The 23,008-nt window shown below is 52.1% G+C and overlaps 7 protein-coding genes across 8 annotated transcripts in view; all 7 read left to right on the top strand.

The window, feature by feature from the left end:
- LOC107325890 (DELTA-sagatoxin-Srs1a-like) overlaps nucleotides 1–1,163 on the top strand; it is a 1,894-nt gene extending 731 nt beyond the window's left edge. Inside the window, exon 2 of the mRNA XM_015887155.3 lies at nucleotides 548–1,163. Within this exon, the coding sequence (XP_015742641.2) occupies nucleotides 548–1,001 (454 nt within the window). The 3' untranslated portion in view covers nucleotides 1,002–1,163. The remainder of the gene's footprint in view (nucleotides 1–547) is intronic.
- Nucleotides 1,164–3,445: 2,282 nt separating this feature from the next.
- Nucleotides 3,446–4,412, top strand: LOC146760180 (uncharacterized). Its single transcript, XM_032441129.2, has 2 exons — nucleotides 3,446–3,612; nucleotides 3,794–4,412. Exons 1-2 carry the CDS (start codon nucleotides 3,545–3,547, stop codon nucleotides 4,332–4,334), a joined length of 609 nt encoding a protein of 202 aa, XP_032297020.2. The 5' UTR covers nucleotides 3,446–3,544; the 3' UTR covers nucleotides 4,335–4,412.
- A 3,448-nt stretch (nucleotides 4,413–7,860) lies between these two features.
- Nucleotides 7,861–9,573, top strand: LOC146760179 (uncharacterized). Its single transcript, XM_085550663.1, has 2 exons — nucleotides 7,861–8,259; nucleotides 8,958–9,573. The coding sequence occupies exons 1-2, from the start codon at nucleotides 7,916–7,918 to the stop codon at nucleotides 9,382–9,384; spliced, it is 771 nt and encodes a 256-aa protein (XP_085406789.1). The 5' UTR covers nucleotides 7,861–7,915; the 3' UTR covers nucleotides 9,385–9,573.
- A 1,175-nt stretch (nucleotides 9,574–10,748) lies between these two features.
- On the top strand, nucleotides 10,749–12,411 carry LOC146760178 (uncharacterized). The gene is made up of 2 exons (XM_085550674.1): nucleotides 10,749–10,896; nucleotides 11,791–12,411. The coding sequence occupies exons 1-2, from the start codon at nucleotides 10,751–10,753 to the stop codon at nucleotides 12,215–12,217; spliced, it is 573 nt and encodes a 190-aa protein (XP_085406800.1). The 5' UTR covers nucleotides 10,749–10,750; the 3' UTR covers nucleotides 12,218–12,411.
- A 515-nt stretch (nucleotides 12,412–12,926) lies between these two features.
- Nucleotides 12,927–14,046, top strand: LOC146760177 (uncharacterized). Its single transcript, XM_085550662.1, has 2 exons — nucleotides 12,927–13,030; nucleotides 13,434–14,046. Exons 1-2 carry the CDS (start codon nucleotides 12,963–12,965, stop codon nucleotides 13,882–13,884), a joined length of 519 nt encoding a protein of 172 aa, XP_085406788.1. The 5' UTR covers nucleotides 12,927–12,962; the 3' UTR covers nucleotides 13,885–14,046.
- A 294-nt stretch (nucleotides 14,047–14,340) lies between these two features.
- On the top strand, nucleotides 14,341–18,872 carry LOC146760176 (uncharacterized). 2 transcript variants are annotated; one of them, XM_085550671.1, is made up of 3 exons: nucleotides 14,341–14,681; nucleotides 16,897–16,975; nucleotides 17,699–18,872. In XM_085550671.1, exons 1-3 carry the CDS (start codon nucleotides 14,660–14,662, stop codon nucleotides 18,123–18,125), a joined length of 528 nt encoding a protein of 175 aa, XP_085406797.1. In that variant the 5' UTR covers nucleotides 14,341–14,659; the 3' UTR covers nucleotides 18,126–18,872. The 2 variants fall into 2 exon arrangements, with proteins under 2 accessions (XP_085406797.1, XP_085406796.1); XM_085550670.1 differs by lacking the exons at nucleotides 16,897–16,975; nucleotides 17,699–18,872 and adding an exon at nucleotides 15,252–15,866 and having other exon boundaries at nucleotides 14,374–14,681.
- A 1,290-nt stretch (nucleotides 18,873–20,162) lies between these two features.
- Nucleotides 20,163–22,164, top strand: LOC146760175 (uncharacterized). Its single transcript, XM_085550673.1, has 2 exons — nucleotides 20,163–20,310; nucleotides 20,955–22,164. Exons 1-2 carry the CDS (start codon nucleotides 20,165–20,167, stop codon nucleotides 21,379–21,381), a joined length of 573 nt encoding a protein of 190 aa, XP_085406799.1. The 5' UTR covers nucleotides 20,163–20,164; the 3' UTR covers nucleotides 21,382–22,164.
- The last annotated feature ends 844 nt before the right edge of the window (nucleotides 22,165–23,008 follow it).

The raw sequence follows: 23,008 nt of genomic DNA, 5'->3' as shown, positions 1-23,008 counted from the left end.
TCTCCTTCTCCTTCTCCTTCTCCTTCTCCTTCTCTCCTACTTCTCCTTCTCCTTCTCCTTCTCCTCCTCCTCCTCCTCCTCCTCCTCCTCTTTCTCCTCCTCCTCCCTCCTCTTTCTCCTCATCTTCCTCCTCCTCCTTTTTCTCCTCTTCCTCCTCCTCCTCCTCCTCCTCCTTCTCCTCCTTCTCCTCCTCCTCCTCCTTCTCCTTCTCCTCCTTCTCCTTCTCCTTCTCCTCATCTCCTCCTCCTCCTTCCTCCTCCTCCTCCTCTTCTCCTTCTCCTCCTTCTCCTTCTCCTTCTCCTTCTCCTTCTCCTTCTCCTTCTCCTTCTCCTTCTCCTTCTCCTTCTCCTTCTCCTTCTCCTTCTCCTTCTCCTTCTCCTTCTCCTTCTCCTTCTCCTTCTCCTTCTCCTTCTCCTTCTCCTTCTCCTTCTCCTTCTCCTTCTCCTCCTCCTCCTCCTCCTCCTTCTCCTCTTCCTTCTCCTCCTTCTCCTCCTCCTCCTCCTTCTCCTTCTCCTTCTCCCTCCCCTCACTTCTCCTCTGCCCCCAGGTCCTACTGCTATAGCGGATACAGCTCCGATCCCCCCAACACCATCATCCAACCAGGAGACACAGGATGCTGCACCTTCAACAACACCCCAGCCCATTTTCGGGGCAGCGTTGGCGTTCTGGTTTATGAAGCAGAAACCTTCACCTTGGCCATCCTCTTCTCCAACCCTTTCGACTACAACTTGTACAGTATGAAGTTTGCTGTGGAGATCTCCGCAGAGAAAGCCCACATTGGCTTACTGGAAGACATCTATAATAGGATGTATAGAGGTTTACCTGCCAGTTCCAACAAAAGTGGCACGTTCCAGTTTGTCAGGCTCAGTGCAACACAGCAGACCGTGATCGTCTCTGCTGGTGGCACAAAGGTCACAGCCACCATGTCCAGTGCTGCAAACTCCGTCATTAAAGTAGTTGTAGAGAAGGAAAACCCTCCCCCATATTCAAAGGCAAAATAACCCCTTGTCTTTAGGTCCTTTGACCCAAGGAGAGGGAGAAGACTGGAGAAGAAGAAAGGAAGGAATGGCCCCCACATCCAGTAGATGCTGAGCAAAGAGGGCTGCCCTCAAAAGGCAATGGCAGCAAATCATAGCAATAAAATGCAACTCAGATAACCATAAGAGCAGAGCATGGCCATGTCTTGGGGATGAAGGGGTGGAGATGGGGATGGGGATGGAGATGGGGATGAAGATGGGGATGGGGATGGAGATCAGGATGGGGATGTACCCAGTAAGGACGGGGTCACAATGGGGACTTGATTGGGGACACAATGGGGATGGGAATGGGCTCAGAGAGGGCATGGGGACACGGGGGGGTTGGTGTCACAGTGGGAATGGGGCCACAATGGGGATTTGGACAGAATGGGCCAAGAATGGGGACACAATGGGGATGGGGACACAGTAGGGATGGGGCCAAAATGTGGACGAGAATGGGAACACAGTAGGGATGTGGGCACAATGGAGAAGGGGATGCAATGGGGATGGAGATGGGTTCAGGGTGGGGATGGGAACACAGTGGGAATGCGGCCACAATGGGGACAGGAATGGGGACAGAATGGGGATGGGGACAGAATGAGAACAGAATGGGGATACAATGGTGATGGGGACACAGTGGGGATGGGAGCTGTATGGGGCTTCCTCCTTCCCCCCACCCCCCTTTATTTTTCTCCCCTTATTCCCCCCTCCACCCTTCACCTCTCCACACTTTCCTTTTCCTTCTGGGTCCACCAACCACGGGCAGCCCTTCCGCCTGTGGGAATCAAATATTGTTTCTGCATTTAGAATAAGATACAAATATTTTATTTCAACGTCTCATGATATAAGTGAAGCCATTTGTAGTTATTAGGTAGAAATCATCGTTAAAAAGACAGCAGCTCCTGTCTGAAATAGAACTACTGAGTTTTGGTGCTGGACAAATAAGGCCTGAGTAATAAAGGATCCAAAGAGAAGTTAAAATAATTAACGATGTACCTGTATAAACTAGCAACAACGTGTTTTTTAATGTTTTGTTGTATGCATTGTAAAAATATACAAGTCGTGACATATCTAAGGATGTGCATGAAGAGATATCGGGAAGGACTGGAATCACCACCTCCCCGGGCTCTTTGTTTAACAAAGGTCTCTAGGACAGAATGGAAGAAGCTTTGAAGGGAATCAATATATCAATATGATAAGAGGAATGAGGGGAGTCAACATATGGATACGATAAGAGACATGAGGCATCTTGTAAAGAAGAGCAGCGGGGTGGCGACTGAGTGGCACAAGGCAGCACCTGAATTAACTAATTTCAGAATGTAATTAACAAACGCAAACCTTGGTTCAATTGTAACCTGGAATACCCAACCAAAGCGGAAGGGGAAAATGGATGGGAGACAAGGTATAAATACTGTAACATCGTGTCCGTAGTTGCGCTTCTGCCATCAGGGCACCCGCGAATATAAAGTGCTTTTATCACAGATACCGTCCTGACCCAAAATGATTGATGGTATTTACAACAATTCTACGTGTGTTTGCCCCTGTCAGATACTCGTGAATTCCCTGACTCCACCCCTGGTGCATGCAGGCACCACCTGCACAATACACAACAGATGGGGATGGGGGTGGAAACAGTAGGGATGGGGATGGGGATGGACACAGTAAGGATGGGGCCACAATGGGGACTGGAATGGGGACACAATGGGAATGGGAATGGGTTCTGAGTGGGGATGGGGTAACAGTGGGAATGGGGCCATAATGGGGACAGGAATGGGGACACAGTGGTGATGGGGCCATGACGGGGGCAGGAATGGGGATGCAATGGGAATGGGGACAGAATGGGAATGGGGGCACAATAGGGGCAGGAATGGGGACACAATGGGGGAAGGAATGGGGACACAATGGGGGCAGGAATGGGGACACAGTGGGAATGGGGGCACAATGGTGAAGGGGATGCAATGGGGGTGGGGATGGGTTTGGAGTGGGGATCTGGACACAGTGGGAACAGAGCCACAGTGGGGATGGGGCCACAATGGGGACAGAATGCGGAGAGAATGGGGATGGGGACACAGTGGGGATGGGGCCACAATAGGGAAAGGAATGGGGACACAATAGGGGATGGGGACACAATGCGGTAGGAATGGGGATGCAATGGGGATGTGGACACAATGGAGGAAGGAATGGGGAGACAATGGGGACGGGAATGGGGACACAGTGGGGATGGGGGCACAATGGAGAAGGGGATGCAATAGGGATGGGGACGGGGTGAGTGGGGTTGGGAGCTGTGTGGGGCCACCTCCTTCCACCCCCTGTATTTTTCTCCCCTTATTTCCCCCTCCACCCTTCAGCTCTTCTCCTCACTTTCACATTCATTTCCCTGCTGGGTCAAACAACAACGGGCAGCCCTTCCCCCTCACCCCGCCCCACATCAATAAATACAAGGAAGAACTTTGCTTTGAGGCAGAGCTTATTTCCTGCACTGCCATTTCCAGCCCCTGCCCGTGGGTCCCATTGCAGGAGGTGAAGGGATGGCCCATAGGAGCGTGGAGATCCAAATCACCAACGGCACAGAGGATATCACCCTGTGTAACCCCAGGTAATGGGGACACATGGGGGTGGTGATTGGGGGGAGTATCAGCCTTCAAAGTGAAATTGAGTCTCCTACTTCCCCTTCCCCTTCCCCTTCTCTTTCTCCATTTCCTTCTCCTTTTCCTTCTCCTTCCCTTCCCCTCCTCCTCCTCTCCCTCTCCCTCCCCTCACTTCTCCTCTCCCCCCAGGTCTTACTGCTATAGCGGATACAGCTCTGTTCCCCCCAACCCCATCATCCTACCAGGAGACAAGGGATGCTGCACCTTCAACAAAACCACAGGCAGTTTCAGGGGCAGCGTTGGTGTCCTGGTCTATGAAGCAGAAACCTTCACCTTGGCCATCCTCTTCTCCAACCCTTACAACTACAGCTTTTACTACATGGAGTTTGCTGTGGAGATCTCCCCAGAGAAAGACCACCTTGGTTTACTGCAAGACGTCTATAATAGGATGTATAGAGGTTTACCTGCCAATCCCAATAACAGTGGCATGTTCCAGTTAGCCAAGCTCAATGAAATACAGGAGACATTGATAGTCTATGCTGGTAGCACAAAGGTTATGGCCACCATGTCCACTGCTGTAAACTCTATCATTAAAGTAGTTGTAGAGAACCAGGAAATCCCTCCCCCATATTCAGAGGAAAAAACACCCCTTGTCTTTAGGTCCTTTGACCCAAGGAGAGGGAGAAGATTGGAGAAGAAGGAAGGAAGGAATGGCCCCCACTTCCAGTAGATGCTGAGCAAAGAGGGCTGCCCTCAAAAGGCAATGGCAGCAAAACATAGCAATAAAATGCAACTCAGATAACCATAAGAGGAGAGCATGGCCATGACTTCGAGGTGGATGTAGCTGGGGATGGGTATGATGATGGGGATGGGGATGGAGTTGGAGAAAGACATGGAGATGAAGAAGGGGATGGGGATGGGTATAGCAATGGGGATGGAGATGGAGATGGTGATGGGGAGGGGATGGGGATTGAGATGGGGTTGGGGATGGAGATGCAGAGGGGGTTGGGGATGGGTATGGGGATCGACACAGTATGGATGGGGCCACACTGGGGACTGGAACGGGGACACAATGGGAGCGTCGAGATCCAACTCACCAATGGCAGAGAGGATATCACCCTGCATAACCCCAGGTAATGGTGACATATGGGGGTGGTGAAGGTGATGGTGGTTGGGGGGAGCATCAGCCTTCAAGGTGAAATCGAGTCGTGGCATCATGGTATGGGGTTCCCCTACTGGTCATGGTTGTGGTTGCATGAAAACCTTGACAGAACTTCTTCCTTAGGGAAGAGATGGAGTCTTCATGACAGGGAGATGGTAGAACCTCCATCCCAGGGAAGGAATGGGGCCTCTCCCCTCACCACCCCTCCCTTCCCTCCACTCCCCTCCACCCTTTCCCTCCTCTGCATTCCACCCTCCCCCTACATTTCTCTTTCCCTTTATCCTTCTCCACCTCCTCCTCCTACTCTTCTCCACATCCATGCCCACCACTTTCCCTTCCACTTCCCCTCCTCCTACTGGGGAGAATGGGAATGGAGACGTGGGATGGGGATGGAGATGGAGATGGGGATTGGGATGGAGATTGGGATGCAGATGTATGTGGAAATGGAGATGGAGATGGAGATGGGGATGGAGATGGAGATGGGGATGGGGATGGAGATGGGGATAGGGATGGGGGTAGGGATGCAGATGGAGATGGGGATTGGGATGGGGATGGGGATGCAGATGAAGATGCAGATGGGGGTGGAGATGTGGATGGGGATGAAGATGGGGATGTACACACTAGGGATGTGGCCACAATCCGGACTGGAATGGGGACACAATTGGGATGGGAATGGATTCAGAGCAGGGATGGGGACACATGGGGATGGGAGCAGTACGGTCCGCCTCTTTCAGCCCTCCCCCACCCCCTGTATTTTTCCCCCTTTAATGCCCCGCGTCACCCTTCACCACTCCTCAATTTCACTTTCCTTTCCCTGCTAAGTCAACCAATCACAGGCAGCCCTTCCCCCTCACCCCACCACACGTCAATAAATAATAGACAGGATATGGCCTTGCGGCAGAGCTTATTTCCTGCATTGCCATTTCCATCACTATCTGTGGGTCCCATTGCAGGAGGTGCAGAAATGGCCCATAGAAGCATGGAGATCCAAATCACATACAGCACAGCGGATATCACCCTGCGTAACCCCAAGTAATGGGGTCACATGGCGGTGGTAGGGGTGGTGATGATGGTGTTTGGGGGGAGCATCATCCTTCAAGGTGAAATCGGGCCATGGCATCGTGGCATGAAGTTCCCCTAGTGGTCGTGGTTGTGGTGTCATGAAAAACTTGACATAGGTTCTTCCTTGGGGAAGGAATGGAACCTCTCCCCTCCCCTCCCATTCCCTCCCCTCCCGTCCCTTCCCCTCCACCTCCACTTTCTCTCCTTCTCCTTCTCCTTCTCCTTCTCCTTCTCCTTCTCCTTCTCCTTCTCCTTCTCCTTCTCCTTCTCCTTCTCCTTCTCCTTCTCCTTCTCCTTCTCCTTCTCCTTCCCCTTCCCCTTCCCCTTCCCCCTTCCCCATCTCCTTCCCCTTCTGCTACTGCTTCCTCTTCTCCTCTTCCCTTCCCCTCCTCCACCTCTTCCTATTCCTCCCCTCACTTCTTCTCTCCCCCCAGGTCCTACTGCTATAGCGGATACAGCTCCGTATCCCCCAACCCCATCATCCTGCCAGGAGACATGGGATAGGGAAGGAGAAGGAGATGGAGATGGGGAAGGGGATGGAAACAGTAGGGATGAGGCCACAATGGGGACTGGAATGGGGTCACAATTGGGATGGGAAAGGGTTCAGAGTGGAGATGGGGACACAGTGGGGATGAGAGCAGTGGGGTCTGTTTCTTTCAGCCATCTCCCAACCCCTGTATTTTTCCCCCCTTAATGCCCCCCTTCAGCCTTCACACCTCCTCACTTTCACTTTCATTTACCTGCTGGGTCAACCAATCACAGGCAGCCCTTCCCCATCACCCCACCACACACCCCAGCCCGTTTACGGGGCAGCGTTGGCGTCCTGGTCTATGAAGCAGAAACCTTCACCTTGGCCATCCTCTTCTCCAGCCATTACAACAACAGCTTTTACAACACGGTTTTTGCTGTGGAGATCTCGTCAGAGAAAGCCCACCTTGGATTCCTGCAAGAAATCTATGATAGGATGTATGGAGGTTTACCTGCCAATCCCAACAACAGGGGCATATTCCAGTTTGTCAGGCTCAGTGCAACACAGGAGACACTGATCGTCTCTGCTGGTGGCACAAAGATCATGGCCACCATGTCCAAGGATGAAAAGTCCATCATTAAAGTAGTTGTAGTGAACAAGGAAAGCCCTCCCCCATATTCAGAGGCATAATTACCCCTACTCTTCATTTCCTTTGACCCAAGGTAAGGAAGAAGGTGGCAGAAGAAGGAAAGAAGGAATGGCCCCCACGTCCAGTAGATGCTGAGCAAAGAGGGCTGCGCTCAAAAGGCAATGGCAGCAAATCATAGCAATAAAATGCAACTCAGATAACCATAAGAGGAGAGCATGGCCATGTCTTGGGGGTGGATGTAGATCGGGATGGGGATGGAGATGGGGATGGGGAGTGTCTGAGTTTCTTTGGGTTTTGTGTGGAGGAATGGGGAAAGGTAGCTCTGAATTGCAAATCCAGATGGAACCAATGGGGGTACTACAATCAGGTTTGCCCAACCCTGCAATGCTGCCCTATAATTATATATATATATAAATTATAATGCCCTATAATCCATCCCCAGTCTCCATCCCCATCCCCATTCCAATCTCCTTTTCCATCCCATCCCCATTTCCACACCCATCCCCATCCGTTCCATCCCTTCACCTTCCCCTCCTTCTACTCTCCACATCCTTCCTCTTCCTCTTCCTCTTCCTCTTCCTCTTCCTCTTCCTCTTCCTCTTCCTCTTCCTCTTCCTCTTCCTCTTCCTCTTCCTCTTCCTCTTCCTCTTCCTCTTCCTCTTCCTCTTCCTCTTCCTCTTCCTCTTCCTCTTCTACTCCTCCTGGGGAGGATGAGAATGGAGATGGGGATGGAGATATGGGATGGGGATGGGGATGGGGATGGACGTGGGGATGGAGATGGGGATGGAGATGGAGATGGAGATGGGGATGGAGATGGGAATGGGGATGGGGATCTGGATGCAGATGGAGATGGGGATGGGGATGGGGATGGGAATGAAGATGGATATGGTAATGGACACAGTAGGTATGGGGCCACATTGGTGATGGATATGGGGACACAATAGTGATGGGAATGGGTTCAGAGTGAGGATGGGGACACATTGCAGATGGGAGCTGTGGGATCCGCCTCTTTCAGCCCTCTCCCACCCCCTGTATTTTTCCACCCTTATTGCCCCCCTTCAGCATTCACATCTCCTCAGTTTCACTTTGCATTCCCTGGTGGGTCAACCAATCACAGGCAGCCCTTCCCCATCACCCCACCACACGTCAATAAATACAAGGCAGGATATGGCTTTGCGGCAGAGCTTATTTCCTGCACTGCCATTTCCACCCCTGTCTGTGGGTCCCATTGCAGGAGGTGCAAAAATGGCCCATAGGAGCGTGGAGATCCAAATCACCAACAGCACATGGGATATCACCCTGCGTAACCCCAGGTAATGGAGACACATGGGGGTGGTGGGGGTGGTGATGATGTTGGTTGGGGGGAGCATCATCCTTCAAGATTGAATCAACTCGTGGCATCGTGATACGAAGTTCCCCTACTGGTCGTAATTGTGGTGTCATGAACACCTTGACAGAGGTTCTTCCTTAGGGAAGGAATGGAGCCCCTCCCCTCCTGTCCCTTGATGATGGATACTCCATGTCAAGGAGATGGTAGAAACTCCATCCTAGGGAAGGAATGGAGCCTCTCCCCTCACCGCTCCTCCCTTCCGTCCACTACCCTCCACCGTATCCCTCCCATGCCCTCCCTTCCCTTCCCTTCCCTTCCCTTCCCTTCCCTTCCCTTCCCTTCCCTTCCCTTCCCTTCCCTTCCCTTCCCTTCCCTTCCCTTCCCTTCCCTTCCCTTCCCTTCCCTTCCCTTCCCTTCCCTTCCCTTCCCTTCCCTTCCCTTCCCTTTCTCCTTCTCCTTCTCCTTCTCCTTCTCCTTCTCCTTCTCCTTCTCCTTCTCCTTCTCCTTCTCCTTCTCCTTCTCCTTCTCCTTCTCCTTCTCCTTCTCCTTCTCCTTCTCCTTCTCCTTCTCCTTCTCCTTCTCCTTCTCCTTCTCCTTCTCCTTCTCCTTCTCCTTCTCCTTCCCAATCCCCTTCCCCTTCCACTTCCCCATCTCCTCCCATCACTTCTCCTCTGCCCCCAGGTCCTACTGCTATAGCGGATACAGCTCCAGCCCCCTCAGCCCCATCATCCAACCAGGAGCTACAGGATGCTGCACCTTCAACAACACCCCAGCCCATTTACGGGGCAGCGTTGGCGTTCTGGTTTATGAAGCAGAAACCTTCACCTTGGCCATCCTCTTCTCCAACCCTTTCGACTACAGCTTGTACAACATGGAGTTTGCTGTGGAGATCTCCCCAGAGAAAGCCCACGTTGGCACACTGGAAGACGTCTATAATAGGATGTATAAAGGTTTACCTGCCAATCCCAACAACACTGGCATGTTCCAGTTCGTCAAGCTCCATGCAACACAGCAGACCATGGTCTTATCTGCTGGTGACAAAAAGGTCATGGCCACCATGTCCAATGCTGCAAACTCCGTCATTAAAGTAGTTGTAGAGAACCAGTAAATCCCTCCCCAAAATTCAGAGGAAAAACCACCCCTTGTCTTTACGTCTTTTGACCAAAGGGAAAAGAGAAGATTGGAGAAGGAAGGAAGGAATGGCCCCCACTTCCAGTAGATGCTGAGCAAAGAGGGCTGCCCTTAAAAGGCAATGGCAGCAAATCATAGCAATAAAATGCAACTGAGATAAACATAAGAGGAGAGCATGGCCATGTCTTGGGGGTGGATGGAGATGGGGATGTGGATGGAGTTGGAGAAAGAGATGGAGATGAAGAAGGGGATGGGGATGGGTATAGCAATGGGGATGGAGATGGAGATGAGATGGAGATGGAGATGGTGATGGGGAGTGGATGGGGATGGAGATGGGGTTGGGGATGGAGATGGAGATGGGGTTGGGGATGGGTATGGGGATCGACACAGTAGGGATGGGGTCACATTGGGGACTGGATTTGGGACACAATGGGAGCGTGGATATCCAGCTCACCAACAGCACAGAGGATATCACCCTGTGTAACCCCAGGTGATGGTGACACATGGAGGTGGTGTAGGTGATGGTGGCTGGGGGGGAGCATCAGCCTTCAAGGTGAAATCGAGTCGCGGCATCGTGGTATGGGATTCCCCTGCTGGTTGACAGAACTTCTTCCTTAGGGAAGAGATGGAGTCTTCATGACAGGGAGATGGTAGAACCTCCAATCCAGGGCAGGAATGGGGCCTCTCCCCTCACCACCCCTCCCCTCCACCCTTTCCCACCTCTGCATTCCACCCTCCCCTTACCTTTCTCTTTCCCTTTCCCATTCTCCTTCTCCACCTCCTCCTCCTACTCTTCTCCACATCCATGCCCTCCCCTTCCCCTTCCTCTTCCCCTCTTCCTACTGGGGAGGATGGAGATGGAGTTGTGGGACGGGGATGGGGATGGGGATGGTGATGGAGATTGGGATGGTGATGGAGATGGGGATGGGGATGGGGATGCATATGGAGATGGGGATGGGGATGGAGACAGGTATGGGAATGCAGATGGGGATGGTGGAGGAGATGGAGATGGGGATGCAGATGGAGATGGGGATGGGGATGCAGATGGGGATGGGGATGCAGATGGGGATGGACACAGTAGGGATGGGGCCACAATGGGGACTGGAATGGGCACACAAATGGGATTGGAATGGGTTAAGAGTGGGGATGGGGACACAGTGGGGATGAGAGCTGTGGGGTCTGCCTCTTTCAGCCCTCTCCCAACCACTGTATTTTTCCCCTCTTATTGGCCCCTTCAGCCTTCACACCTCCGCACCTTCACTTTCCTTTACCTGCTGGGTCAACCAATCACAGGCAGCCCTTCCCCATCACCCCACCACACGTCAATAAATAATAGACAGGATATGGCTTTGCGGCAGAGCTTATTTCCTGCACTGCCATTTCCACCCCTGTCTGTGGGTCCCATTGCAGGAGGTGCAAAAATGGCCCATAGGAGCGTGGAGATCCAAATCACCAACAGCACAAGGGATATCACCCTGCGTAACCCCAGGTAATGGGGACACATGGGGGTGGAGTAGGTGATGGTGGTTGGGGGGAGCATCAGCCTTCAAGATTAAATCGATTCAAGGCATCATGATAGGAGGTTTCCGTACTGGTTGTGGCTGTGTTGTCGTGAAAACCTCGACAGAGGTTCTCTCTGAGGGAAGAGATGGAGACTCAGTGTCAGGGAGATGGTTGAACCTCCATCCTAAGAAAGAACGGAGCCTCTCCCCGCACCGCTCCTTCCTTCCATCCACTCCCCTCCACCCTATCCCTCCCATGCCCTCTCTCTCAACCTTCCCTTCCCTTCCCTTCCCTTCCCTTCCCTTCCCTTCCCTTCCCTTCCCTTCCCTTCCCTTCCCTTCCCTTCCCTTCCCTTCCCTTCCCTTCCCTTCCCTTCCCTTCCCTTCCCTTCCCTTCCCTTCCCTTCCCTTCCCTTCCCTTCCCTTCCCTCCCCTCCCCTCCCCTCCCCTCCCCTCCCCTCCCCTCCCCTCCCCTCCCCTCCCCTCCCCTTCCCTTCCCTTCCCTTCCCTTCCCTTCCCTTCCCTTCCCTTCCCTTCCCTTCCCTTCCCTTCCCTTCCCTTCCCTTCCCTTCCCTTCCCTTCCCTTCCCTTCCCTTCCCTTCCCTTCCCTTCCCTTCCCTTCCCTTCCCTTCCCTTCCCTTCCCTTCCCTTTCTCCTTCTCCTTCTCCTTCTCCTTCTCCTTCTCCTTCTCCTTCTCCTTCTCCTTCTCCTTCTCCTTCTCCTTCTCCTTCCCCTCCTCTTTCTCCTTCTCCTCCTCTTTCTCCTTCTCCTTTTCCTTATCCTCCTCTTTCTCCTTCTCCTTCTCCTTCCTCTTCTCCTTCCTCTTTCTCCTTCTCCTTCACCTTCCCTATCTCCTCCCATCACTTCTCCTCTGCCTCCAGGTCCTACTGCTATAGCGGATACAGCTCCAGTCCCCCCAGCCCCATCATCCAACCAGGAGAAACAGGATGCTGCACCTTCAACAACACCCCAGCCCATTTACGGGGCAGCGTTGGCGTCCTGGTCTATGAAGCAGAAACCTTCACCTTGGCCATCCTCTTCTCCAACCCTTTCGACTACAACTTGTACAACATGAAGTTTGCTGTGGAGATCTCCGCAGAGGAAGCCCACTTTGGCACACTGGAAGAAGTCTATAATAGGATGTATAGAGGTTTACCTGCCAATCCAAACAACACTGGCATGTTCCAGTTCGTCAGGCTCCATGCAACACAGCAGACCATGATCGTATCTTCTGGTGACAAAAAGGTCATGGCCACCATGTCCAGTGCTGCAAACTCCGTCATTAAAGTAGTTGTTGAGAACCAGTAAATCCCTCCCCCATATTCAGAGGTAAAACCACCCCTTGTCTTTACGTCTTTTGACCAAAGGGAAAAGAGAAGACTGGAGAAGAAGAAAGGAAGGAATGGCCTCCACTTCCAGTAGACGCTGAGCAAAGAGGGCTGCCCTCAAAAGGCAATGGTAGCAAATCATAGCAATAATAATGGCAACTCAGATAAACATAAGAGGAGAGCATGGCCATGTCTTGGGTGTGGATGGAGATGGGTATGAGGATGGGGATGGAGAAGGAGATGGGGATGGGGATGGACACAGTAGACATGGGGCCATAAAGGGGACTGCAAAGGGGAACCAATGGGAACGGGAATGGGTTCTGAGTGGGGATGGGGACACAGTGGGGTTGGGATTGCAATAGGAATGGGGCCACAATGTGGGCAGGAATGGGGACAGAATGGGGATGGGGACACAGTGTGGGTGGGGATACACTGGGGATGTGGTGAGAGTGGGGATGTGGCCACATTGGGGATGGGAGCTGTGGGGGTCGCCATCTTCCACCCCCTCCCTTTATTTTTCTCCCCTTATCCCCCCCCTCCAAAATTCGAACCTCTTCACTTTCACTTTCCATTCATTGCTAGGTCAAATAACAAAGGGCAGCCCTTCCCCCTCACCCCACTCCATGTCATTCAAGACAAGGAAGGACTTTGCTTTGGGGCAGAGCTTACTTCCTGCATTGCCATTTCCACCCCCATCTGTCGATCCCATTGTAGGAGGTGCAGGGATGGCCTTAAGGAGCGTGGAGATCGAACTCACCAACAGCACAGAGGATATCACCCTGCGTAACCCCAGGTAATGGGGACATATGGGGGTGGTGGGAGTGATGATGGTGGTGGTTGGGGGAGCATCAGTCTTCAAGGTGAAAATGAGTCGTGGCATCGTGGTTTGGGGTTCCCCTACTGGTCGATGTTGTGGTGTATGAAAACCTTGACAGAGGTTCTTCCTTAGGGAAGAGATGGAACCTCCATGACAGGGAGATGGTAAAACCTCCATCCAAGGGAAGGAATGGAGCCTTTGCCATCACCTCCCCTCCCTTCACTGCACTCCCCTCCTCCCTTGTCCTCCACTCCCCTCCCCACTCCCCTCGACCTCAACCTTTTCCTACCCTTACTCTTTCTTCTTCCCTTTCTCCTTCTCCTTCCCTTCCCTCCTCCTCCTCTCCCTCTCCCTCCCCTCACTTCTCCTCTCCCTACAGGTTCTACTGCTATAGCGGCAATTGCTCCAATACTCCTAACCCCAACATCCCACCAGGAGCCACTGGATCCTGCACCTTCAAGAACTTCCCAGGCCGGGGCAGCGTTGGCGTCCTGGTCTATGAAGCAGAAGCCTTCACCTTGGCCATCCTCTTCTCCAACCCTTACATCAACAGCTTGTACTACACGGAGTTTGCTGTGGAGATCTCCCCAGAGAAAGCCCACGTTGGCACACTGGAAAAAGTCTATAATAGGATGTATAGAGGTTTACCTGCCAATCCCAACAACACTGGCATGTTCCAGTTAGTCAAGCTCAGTGCAGCACAGGAGACCGTGATCGTATCTGCTGGTAGCACAAAGGTCATGGCCACCATGTCCAAGGCTGCAAAGTCCATCATTAAAGTAGTTGTAGAGAAGAAGGAAAGCCCTCCCCCATATTCAGAGGCAAAATAACCTCTTTTCTTTAAGTCCTTTGACACAAGGAAAGGGAGAAGATTGGAGAAGAAGGAAGGAAGGAATGGCCCCCACATCCAGTAGATGCTGAGCAAAGAGGGCTGCCCTCAAAAGGCAATGGCAGCAAATCATAGCAATAAATTGCGACTGAGATAAACATAAGAGGAGAGCATGGTCATGTCTTGGGGGTGGATGAAGATGGGGATGGGGGTGGGGATGGGGATGGGGATGGAGATGGGGATCGACACAGTAGGGATGGGGCCACAATGGGGACTGGAATGGGGACACAATGAGGATGGAAATGGGTTAAGAGCAAGGACGAGGGATACAATGAGGAAGGTGTCATAGTTGGAATGGGGTCACAATTGTGATGGGGCCACAATGGGGACAGGAATGGGGACAGAATGGGCATGGGGACACGGTGTGGGTGGGGATACAATGGGGATGGGTTCAGAGTGGGGATGGGAGCTGTGTGGGGCCGCCAATTTCCCCCCGCCCACCCACCACTCCCTCCTTTATTTTTCCCCCCTTATTCCCCCCCCACACAGTTAAGCTCTTCTCACTTTAAAATTCCTTTTCCTACTGGGTCAGCAAATCAAGGGCAGCCCTTCCCCCTTACCACACCCCATGTCATTAAACACAAGGGAGGACTTTGCTTTAGGTCAGAGCTTATATCTTGCACTGCCATTTCCACCCCCATCCGTCGATCCCATTGCAGGAGGAGCAGAAATGGACCGTAGGAGCGTAGACATCCAACTCACCAACAGCACAGCGGATGTCACCCTGCGTAACCCCAGGTAATAAGGACATATGGGGGTGGTGGGGGTGGTGATGATGGTGGCTAGGGGGATCATCAGCCTTCAAGATCAAATCGAGTCGTGGCATCATGGTATGGGGTTCCCCTACTGGTAGAGGTTATGGTGTCATAAAAACCTTCACAGAGGTTCTTCCTTAGGGAAGACATGGAGCCTCCATGACAGGGAGACTGTAGAACCTCCATCCAAGGGAAGGAATGGAGCCTCTCCCCTCACCACCCCTCCCTATCCCTCCTCTCCCCTCCCCCCCCTACTCCCCCTCAACCTTCCCTTCTCCTCCTTCTCCTTCTCCTTCTCTTTCTCCTTCTCCTTCTCCTTCTCCTTCTCCTTCTCCTTCTCCTTCTCCTTCTCCTTCTCCTTCTCCTTCTCCTTCTCCTTCTCCTTCTCCTTCTCCTTCTCCTTCTCCTTCTCCTTCTCCTTCTCCTTATCCCTCTCCCCATTCCTTATCTCACAATCTCTTTTCCTTACCCCTTTTGCTCCTCCTTCCCCTCTTCCTCATCCCCCCATCCCTACCCTCTACCTCCCCACACTTCTCCTCTCCTCTTCCCCCAGGTCCTACTGCTATAGCGGATACATCTCCGTTCCCCCCAACCCCATCATCCCACCAGGAGGCACGGGATGCTGCACCTTCAAGAACACCCTAGGCCGGGGCAGCGTTGGCGTCCTGGTCTATGAAGCAGAAACCTTCACCTTGGCCATCCTCTTCTCCAACCCTTACATCTACAGCTTGTACGACAAGGAGTTTGCTGTGGAGATCTCCCCAGAGAAAGACCACGTTGGCCCACTGGAAGAAGTCTATAAAAGGATGTATTCAGGTTTACCTGCAAATCCCAACAACACTGGCACGTTCCAGTTTGCCAAGCTCAGTGCTAGACAAGAGACCGTGATCGTCTCTGCTGGTGGCACAAAGGTCACGGCCACCATGTCCAGTGCTGCAAACTCCAGCATTAAAGTAGTTGTAGAGAAGAAGGAAAGTCCTCCCCCATATTCAAAGGCAAAATAACCCCTTGTCTTTACGTCCTTTGACACAAGGAAAGGGAGAAGATTGGAGAAGAATGAAGGAAGGAATGGCCCCCACTTCCAGTAGATGCTGAGCAAAGAGGGCTGCCATCAAAAGGTAATGGCAGCAAATTATAGCAATAAAAATGTCACCTGAGATAAACATAAGAGGAGAGCATGGCCATGTCTTTGTGATGGATGGAGATGGATATGGGGATGAGGATAGGGATGGAGATGGGAATAAGTATGGAGATAGAGATTGGGATGGGTATTGAGATGGGGATGGGGATTGAGATGGGGATGGGATGTGTCTGAGCTCCATTGGGTTTTGTGTGGAGGAATGGTGCAAGGTAGCTCTGAATTGCAAATACAGATGGAGTGGATGGGGGCAATACAACTTGGTTTGACCAATCCTGCAATGCTGGCCTATAATTATATATATATATAAATAATAATGCCCTATAATCCATCCCCAATCTCCATCCCCATCCCCATTCCAATCTCCTTTTCCATCCCATCCCCATTTCCACACCCATCCCCATCCCCATCCGTTCCATCCCTTCACCTTCCCCTCCTCCTTCTCCTCTCCACATCCTTCCTCTTCCTCTTCCTCTTCCTCTTCCTCTTCCTCTTCCTCTTCCTCTTCCTCTTCCTCTTACTCTTCCTCTTCCTCTTCCTCTTCCTCTTCCTCTTCCTCTTCCTCTTCCTCTTCCTCTTCCTCTTCCTCTTCCTCTTCCCCTTCTACTCCTCCTGGGGAGGATGGGAATGGAGATGGAGATTGAGATGGGGATGGGGATGGGGATGGGGATGGAGATGGGGATGGGGATGGGGATGGGAATGAAGATGGATATGGTAATGGACACAGTAGGCATGGGGCCACATTCGTGACGGATTTGGGGACACAATAGTGATGGGAATGAGTTCAGAGTGAGGATGGGGACACATTGCAGATGGGAGATGTGGGATCCGCCTCTTTCAGCCCTCTCCCACCCCCTGTATTTTTCCACCCTTATTGCCCCCCTTCAGCATTCACATCTCCTCAGTTTCACTTTGCATTCCCTGGTGGGTCAACCAATCACAGGCAGCCCTTCCCCATCACCCCACCACACGTCAATAAATACAAGGCAGGATATGGCTTTGCGGCAGAGCTTATTTCCTGCACTGCCATTTCCACCCCTGTCTGTGGGTCCCATTGCAGGAGGTGCAAAAATGGCCCATAGGAGCGTGGAGATCCAAATCACCAACAGCACATGGGATATCACCCTGCGTAACCCCAGGTAATGGAGACACATTAGGGTGGTGGGGGTGGTGATGATGTTGGTTGGGGGGAAGCATCAGCCTTCAAGATTAAATCGACTCAAGGCATCATGATAGGAGGTTCCCCTACTGGTTGTGGTTGTGTTGTCGTGAAAACCCCGACAGAGGTTCTTTCTTAGGGAAGAGATGGAGACTCAATGTCAGGGAGATGGTAGAACCTCCATCCAAAGAAAGAATGGAGCCTCTACCCTCACAGCTCCTCCCTTCCATCCACTCCCCTCCACCCTTTCCCTCCCCTCCCCTCTCTCTCAACCTTCCCTTCCCTTCCCTTCCCTTCCCTTCCCTTCCCTTCCCTTCCCTTCCCTTCCCTTCCCTTCCCTTCCCTTCCCTTCCCTTCCCTTCCCTTCCCTTCCCTTCCCTTCCCTTCCCTTCCCTTCCCTTCCCTTCCCTTCCCTTCCCTTCCCTTCCCTTCCCTTCCCTTCCCTTCCTCCTTCTTTCTCCTTCTCCTTCTCCTTCTCCTTCTCCTTCTCCTTCTCCTTCTCCTTCTCCTTCTCCTTCTCCTTCTCCTTCTCCTTCTCCTTCTCCTTCTCCTTCTCCTTCTCCTTCTCCTTCTCCTTCTCCTTCTCCTTCTCCTCCTTCTTCTTCTCCTTCTCCTTCTCCTTCTTCTTCTCCTTCCTCTTCTTTTTCCCCTTCTTCTCCTCCTCCTCTCCCTCTTCCTCCCCTCAATTCTCCTCTCCTTCCAGGTCCTACTGCTATAGCGGATACAGCTCCAGCCCCCCCAGCCCCATCATCCAACCAGGAGAAACAGGATGCTGCACCTTCAACAACACCCCAGCCCATTTACGGGGCAGCGTTGGCGTCCTGGTCTATGAAGCAGAAACCTTCACCTTGGCCATCCTCTTCTCCAACCCTTTCGACTACAGCTTGTACAGCATGGAGTTTGCTGTGGAGATCTCCCCAGAGAAAGCCCACGTTGGCACTCTGGAAGAAGTCTATAATAGGATGTATAGAGGTTTACCTGCCAATCCCAACAACACTGGTATGTTCCAGTTCGTCAAGCTCCATGCAACACAGCAGACCATGATCATATCTGCTGGTGACAAAAAGGTCATGGCCACCATGTCCAGTGCTGCAAATTCCGTCATTAAAGTAGTTGTAGAGAACCAGTAAATCCCTCCCCCATATTCAGAGGAAAAACCAACCCTTGTCTTTACGTCCATTGACCAAAGGGAAAAGAGAAGATTGGGGAAGAAGGAAGGAAGGAATGGCCCCCAATTCCAGTAAATGCTGAGCAAAGAGGTGAAGAGTGAGCAAAGCCTAAAAATGGTGGTATGGTAACACTTTGCTATAGAAAGGGAAAGGGGAACTTAACAGAAACCAAGACAAAGGGTAACTGTAGATAGTTTACATTTAAAAGGGCAGGGAAAAGGGGAATTACAGACACTTAGTCAAAAGAAAACCAGAGAAGAGGGCAATAAAGATAAGAAGAAACTGTCCAGAGACCTCTGACAAGAAGAAGGATTAGATACCCCCGGGCAAGACGATGCTTACGTGGGAGAATGCTACCAGCAGATAACACCAAGAAGAAAACAGAAGAAGAATTTCACCCCAAAACAACGGCAAGGGTCGCGGGGAATGGGGTCAGGGGGAATGAGGGAATGGGGTTGTGGGGAACGGGGCCATAGGGAATGTAATGAATAAGTAATCAAACTGAGGAGGAGACTATTGATTATGTATTAGCTTAACCTATATCTGTAACACACTTTTCCGGTGTGCAAGTTTGGAGGAGCTATCCCCCTTGCACCCGGCGCTGCGCAACGCTGGAATAAACATACCTGCTTTATAACCCATCTTTGGATTATAGAGTTTGATTCCGCAAGTCAGAGGGCTGCCCTCAAGAGGCAATGGTATCAAATCATAGCAATAAAATGCAACTCGGATAAACATAAGAGGAGAGCCTGGTCATGTCTTGGGGGTGGATGTAGATGGGGATGGGGATGGAGTTGGAGAAAGAGATGGAGACGAAGAAGGGGATGGGGATGGGTATAGCAATGGAGATGGAGATGGAGATGGTGATGGGGAAGGGGATGGAGATGGAGATGGGGTTAGGGATGAAGATGCAGAGGGGGTTGGGGATGGGTATGGGGATCGACACAGTAGGGATGCGGTCACACTGGGAACTGGAACGGGGACACAATGGGAGCGTCGAGATCCAACTCACCAATGGCAGAGAGGATATCACCCTGCGTGGCCCCAGGTAATGGGGACACATGGGGGTGGTGGAGGTGATGGTGGTTGGGGGGAGCATCAGCCTTCAAGGTGAAATCGAGTCGTGGCATCGTGGTATGGGGTTCCCCTACTGGTCATGGTTGTGGTTGCATGAAAACCTTGACAGAACTTCTTCCTTAGGGAAGAGATGGAGTCTTCATGACAAGGAGATGGTAGAACCTCCATCCCAGGGCAGGAATGGGGCCTCTCCCTTCACCACCCCTCCCTTCCCTCCACTCCCTTCCACCCTTTCCCTCCTCTGCATTCCACCCTTCTCTTACTTTTTCTCTTTCCCTTTCTCCTTCTCCACCTCCTCCTACTACTCTTCTCCACATCCATGCCCTCCCCTTCCCCTTCCTCTTCCCCTCTTCCTACTGGGGAGGATGGAGATGGAGACGTGGGATGGGGATGGGGATGGGGATGAGGACGGAGATAGGGATAGTGATGGAGATGGGGATGGGGATGGAGATGAGATGGGGATGGGGATGCATATGGAGATGGGGATGGGGATGGAGACAGGTATGGGAATGGAGATGGGGATGGTGGAGGGGATGGGGATGGAGATGGGGATGAGGATGGAGATGGGGATGGGGATACGTATGCAGATGGAGATGGGGATGCAGATGGGGATGGAGATGCAGATGTGGATGGGGATGCAGATGGGGATGGACACAGTAGGGATGGGGCCACAATGGGGACTGGAATGGGGACACAAAAGGGATGGGAATGGGGTAAGAGTGGAGATGGGGACACAGTGGGGATGAGAGCTGTGGGGTCCGCCTCTTTCAGCCCTCTCCCAACCTCTGTATTTTTCCACCCTTATTGCCCCCCTTCAGCATTCACATCTCCTCAGTTTCACTTTGCATTCCCTGGTGGGTCAACCAATCACAGGCAGCCCTTCCCCCTCAGCCCACCACACATCAATAAATACAAGGCAGGATATGGCTTTGCGGCAGAGCTTATTTCCTGCACTGTCATTTCCACCCCCATCTGTGGGTCCCATTGCAGGAGGTGCAGAAATGGCCCATAGGAGCGTGGAGATCCAAATCACCAACAGCACAAGGGATATCACCCTGCGTAACCCCAGGTAATGGAGACACATTAGGGTGGTGGGGGTGGTGATGATGTTGGTTGGGGGGAGCATCAGCCTTCAAGATTGAATAGACTCGTGGCATCGTGATATGAAGTTCCCCTACTGGTCGTAATTGTGGTGTCATGAACACCTTGACAGAGGTTCTTCCTTAGGGAAGGAATGGAGCCCCTCCCCACCCCTCCTGTCCCTTGATGATGGAGACTCCATGTCAGGGAGATGGTAGAAACTCCATCCTAGGGAAGGAATGGAGCCTCTCCCCTCACCGCTCCTCCCTTCCCTTCCCTTCCCTTCCCTTCCCTTCCCTTCCCTTCCCTTCCCTTCCCTTCCCTTCCCTTCCCTTCCCTTCCCTTCCCTTCCCTTCCCTTCCCTTCCCTTCCCTTCCCTTCCCTTCCCTTCCCTTCCCTTCCCTTCCCTTCCCTTTCTCCTTCTCCTTCTCCTTCTCCTTCTCCTTCTCCTTCTCCTTCTCCTTCTCCTTCTCCTTCTCCTTCTCCTTCTCCTTCTCCTTCTCCTTCTCCTTCTCCTTCTCCTTCTCCTTCTCCTTCTCCTTCTCCTTCTCCTTCTCCTTCTCCTTCTTCTTCTCCTTCCCGATCCCCTTCCACTTCCCCATCTCCTCCCATCACTTCTCCTCTGCCCCCCAGGTCCTACTGCTATAGCGGATACAGCTCCAGCCCCCCCAGCCCCATCATCCAACCAGGAGAAACAGGATGCTGCACCTTCAACAACACCCCAGCCCATTTACGGGGCAGCGTTGGCGTCCTGGTCTATGAAGCTGAAACCTTCACCTTGGCCATCCTCTTCTCCAACCCTTTCGACTACAGCTTGTACAGCATGGAGTTTGCTGTGGAGATCTCCCCAGAGAAAGCCCACGTCGGCACTCTGGAAGAAGTCTATAATAGGATGTATAGAGGTTTACCTGCCAATCCCAACAACACTGGCATGTTCCAGTTTGTCAAGCTCCATGCAACACAGCAGACCATGATCGTATCTGCTGGTGACAAAAAGGTCATGGCCACCATGTCCAGTGCTGCAAATTCCGTCATTAAAGTAGTTGTAGAGAACCAGTAAATCCCTCCCCCATATTCAGAGGAAAAACCAACCCTTGTCTTTACGTCTTTTGACCAAAGGGAAAAGAGAAGATTGGAGAAGAAGGAAGGAAGGAATGGCCCCCAATTCCAGTAAATGCTGAGCAAAGAGGTGAAGAGTGAGCAAACCTAAAAATGGTGGTATGGTAACACTTTGCTATAGAAAGGGAAAGGGGAACTTAACAGAAACCAAGACAAAGGGTAACTGTAGATAGTTTACATTTAAAAGGGCAGGGAAAAGGGGAATTACAGACACTTAGTCAAAAGAAAACCAGAGAAGAGGGCAATAAAGATAAGAAGAAACTGTCCAGAGACCTCTGACAAGAAGAAGGATTAGATACCCCCGGGCAAGACGATGCTTACGTGGGAGAATGCTACCAGCAGATAACACCAAGAAGAAAACAGAAGAAGAATTTCACCCCAAAACAACGGCAAGGGTCGCGGGGAATGGGGTCAGGGGGAATGAGGGAATGGGGTTGCGGGGAACGGGGCCATAGGGAATGTAATGAATATGTAATCAAACTGAGGAGGAGACTATTGATTATGTATTAGTTAACCTATATCTGTAACACACTTTTCTCCTTACGGTGTGCAAGTTTGGAGGAGCTATCCCCCTTGCACCCGGCGCTGCGCAACGCTGGAATAAACATACCTGCTTTATAACCCATCTTTGGATTATAGAGTTTGATTCCGCAAGTCAGAGGGCTGCCCTCAAGAGGCAATGGTATCAAATCATAGCAATAAAATGCAACTCAGATAAACATAAGAGGAGAGCCTGGTCATGTCTTGGGGGTGGATGTAGAAGGGGATGGGGATGGAGTTGGAGAAAGAGATGGAGATGAAGAAGGGGATGGGGATGGGTATAGCAATGGAGATGGAGATGGAGATGGTGATGGGGAGTGGATGGGGATGGAGATGGGGTTGGGGATGGAGATGGGGATCGACACAGTAGGGATGGGGTCACACTGGGGACTGGAACGGGGACACAATGGGAGCGTCGAGATCCAACTCACCAATGGCAGAGAGGATATCACCCTGCGTGACCCCAGGTAATGGGGACACATGGGGGTGGTGAAGGTGATGGTGGTTGGGGGGAGCATCAGCCTTCAAGGTGAAATCGAGTCGTGGCATCGTGGTATGGGGTTCCCCTACTGGTTGTCGCCGTGGTTGCATGAAAACCTTGACAGAACTTCTTCCTTAGGGAAGAGATGGAGTCTTCATGACAGGGAGATGGTAGAACCTCCATCCCATGGCAGGAATGGGGCCTCTCCCCTCACTACCCCTCCATTCCCTCCACTCCCCTCTACCCTTTCCCACCTCTGCATTCCACCCTCCCCTTACCTTTCTCTTTCCCTTTCTCCTTCTCCACCTCCTCCTACTACTCTTCTCCACATCCATGCCCTCCCCTTCCCCTTCCTCTTCCCCTCTTCCTACTGGGGAGGATGGAGATGGAGACGTGGGATGGGGATGGGGATGAGGATGGAGATGGGGATGGTGATGGAGATAGGGATAGTGATGGAGATGGGGATGGGGATGGGGATGGAGATGAGATGGGGATGGGGATGCATATGGAGATGGGGATGGGGATGGAGACAGGTATGGGAATGGAG

Source organism: Coturnix japonica, chromosome 6 (assembly GCF_054131305.1).
Source record: "Coturnix japonica strain WE chromosome 6, WE-NBRP24, whole genome shotgun sequence".
Lineage (NCBI taxonomy): Eukaryota > Metazoa > Chordata > Aves > Galliformes > Phasianidae > Coturnix > Coturnix japonica.
The sequence above is the reverse complement of the archived record's forward strand: the minus strand, read 5'-3'. Positions and strand labels throughout refer to the sequence as shown.

Bases quoted from the DNA above. Each gene is read 5' to 3' on its own strand.
- LOC146760180 (XM_032441129.2), top strand. From the start codon at position 3,545: ATGGCCCATAGGAGCGTGGAGATCCAAATCACCAACGGCACAGAGGAT. The intron at 3,613-3,793 runs GTAATGGGGACA...CTCTCCCCCCAG, and splicing joins ATCACCCTGTGTAACCCCAG to GTCTTACTGCTATAGCGGAT.
- LOC146760179 (XM_085550663.1), top strand. From the start codon at position 7,916: ATGGGGACACATTGCAGATGGGAGCTGTGGGATCCGCCTCTTTCAGCC. The intron at 8,260-8,957 runs GTAATGGAGACA...CTCTGCCCCCAG, and splicing joins ATCACCCTGCGTAACCCCAG to GTCCTACTGCTATAGCGGAT.
- LOC146760178 (XM_085550674.1), top strand. From the start codon at position 10,751: ATGGCTTTGCGGCAGAGCTTATTTCCTGCACTGCCATTTCCACCCCTG. The intron at 10,897-11,790 runs GTAATGGGGACA...CTCTGCCTCCAG, and splicing joins ATCACCCTGCGTAACCCCAG to GTCCTACTGCTATAGCGGAT.
- LOC146760177 (XM_085550662.1), top strand. From the start codon at position 12,963: ATGGCCTTAAGGAGCGTGGAGATCGAACTCACCAACAGCACAGAGGAT. The intron at 13,031-13,433 runs GTAATGGGGACA...CTCTCCCTACAG, and splicing joins ATCACCCTGCGTAACCCCAG to GTTCTACTGCTATAGCGGCA.
- LOC146760176 (XM_085550670.1), top strand. From the start codon at position 14,512: ATGTCATTAAACACAAGGGAGGACTTTGCTTTAGGTCAGAGCTTATAT. The intron at 14,682-15,251 runs GTAATAAGGACA...CTCTTCCCCCAG, and splicing joins GTCACCCTGCGTAACCCCAG to GTCCTACTGCTATAGCGGAT.
- LOC146760175 (XM_085550673.1), top strand. From the start codon at position 20,165: ATGGCTTTGCGGCAGAGCTTATTTCCTGCACTGTCATTTCCACCCCCA. The intron at 20,311-20,954 runs GTAATGGAGACA...TCTGCCCCCCAG, and splicing joins ATCACCCTGCGTAACCCCAG to GTCCTACTGCTATAGCGGAT.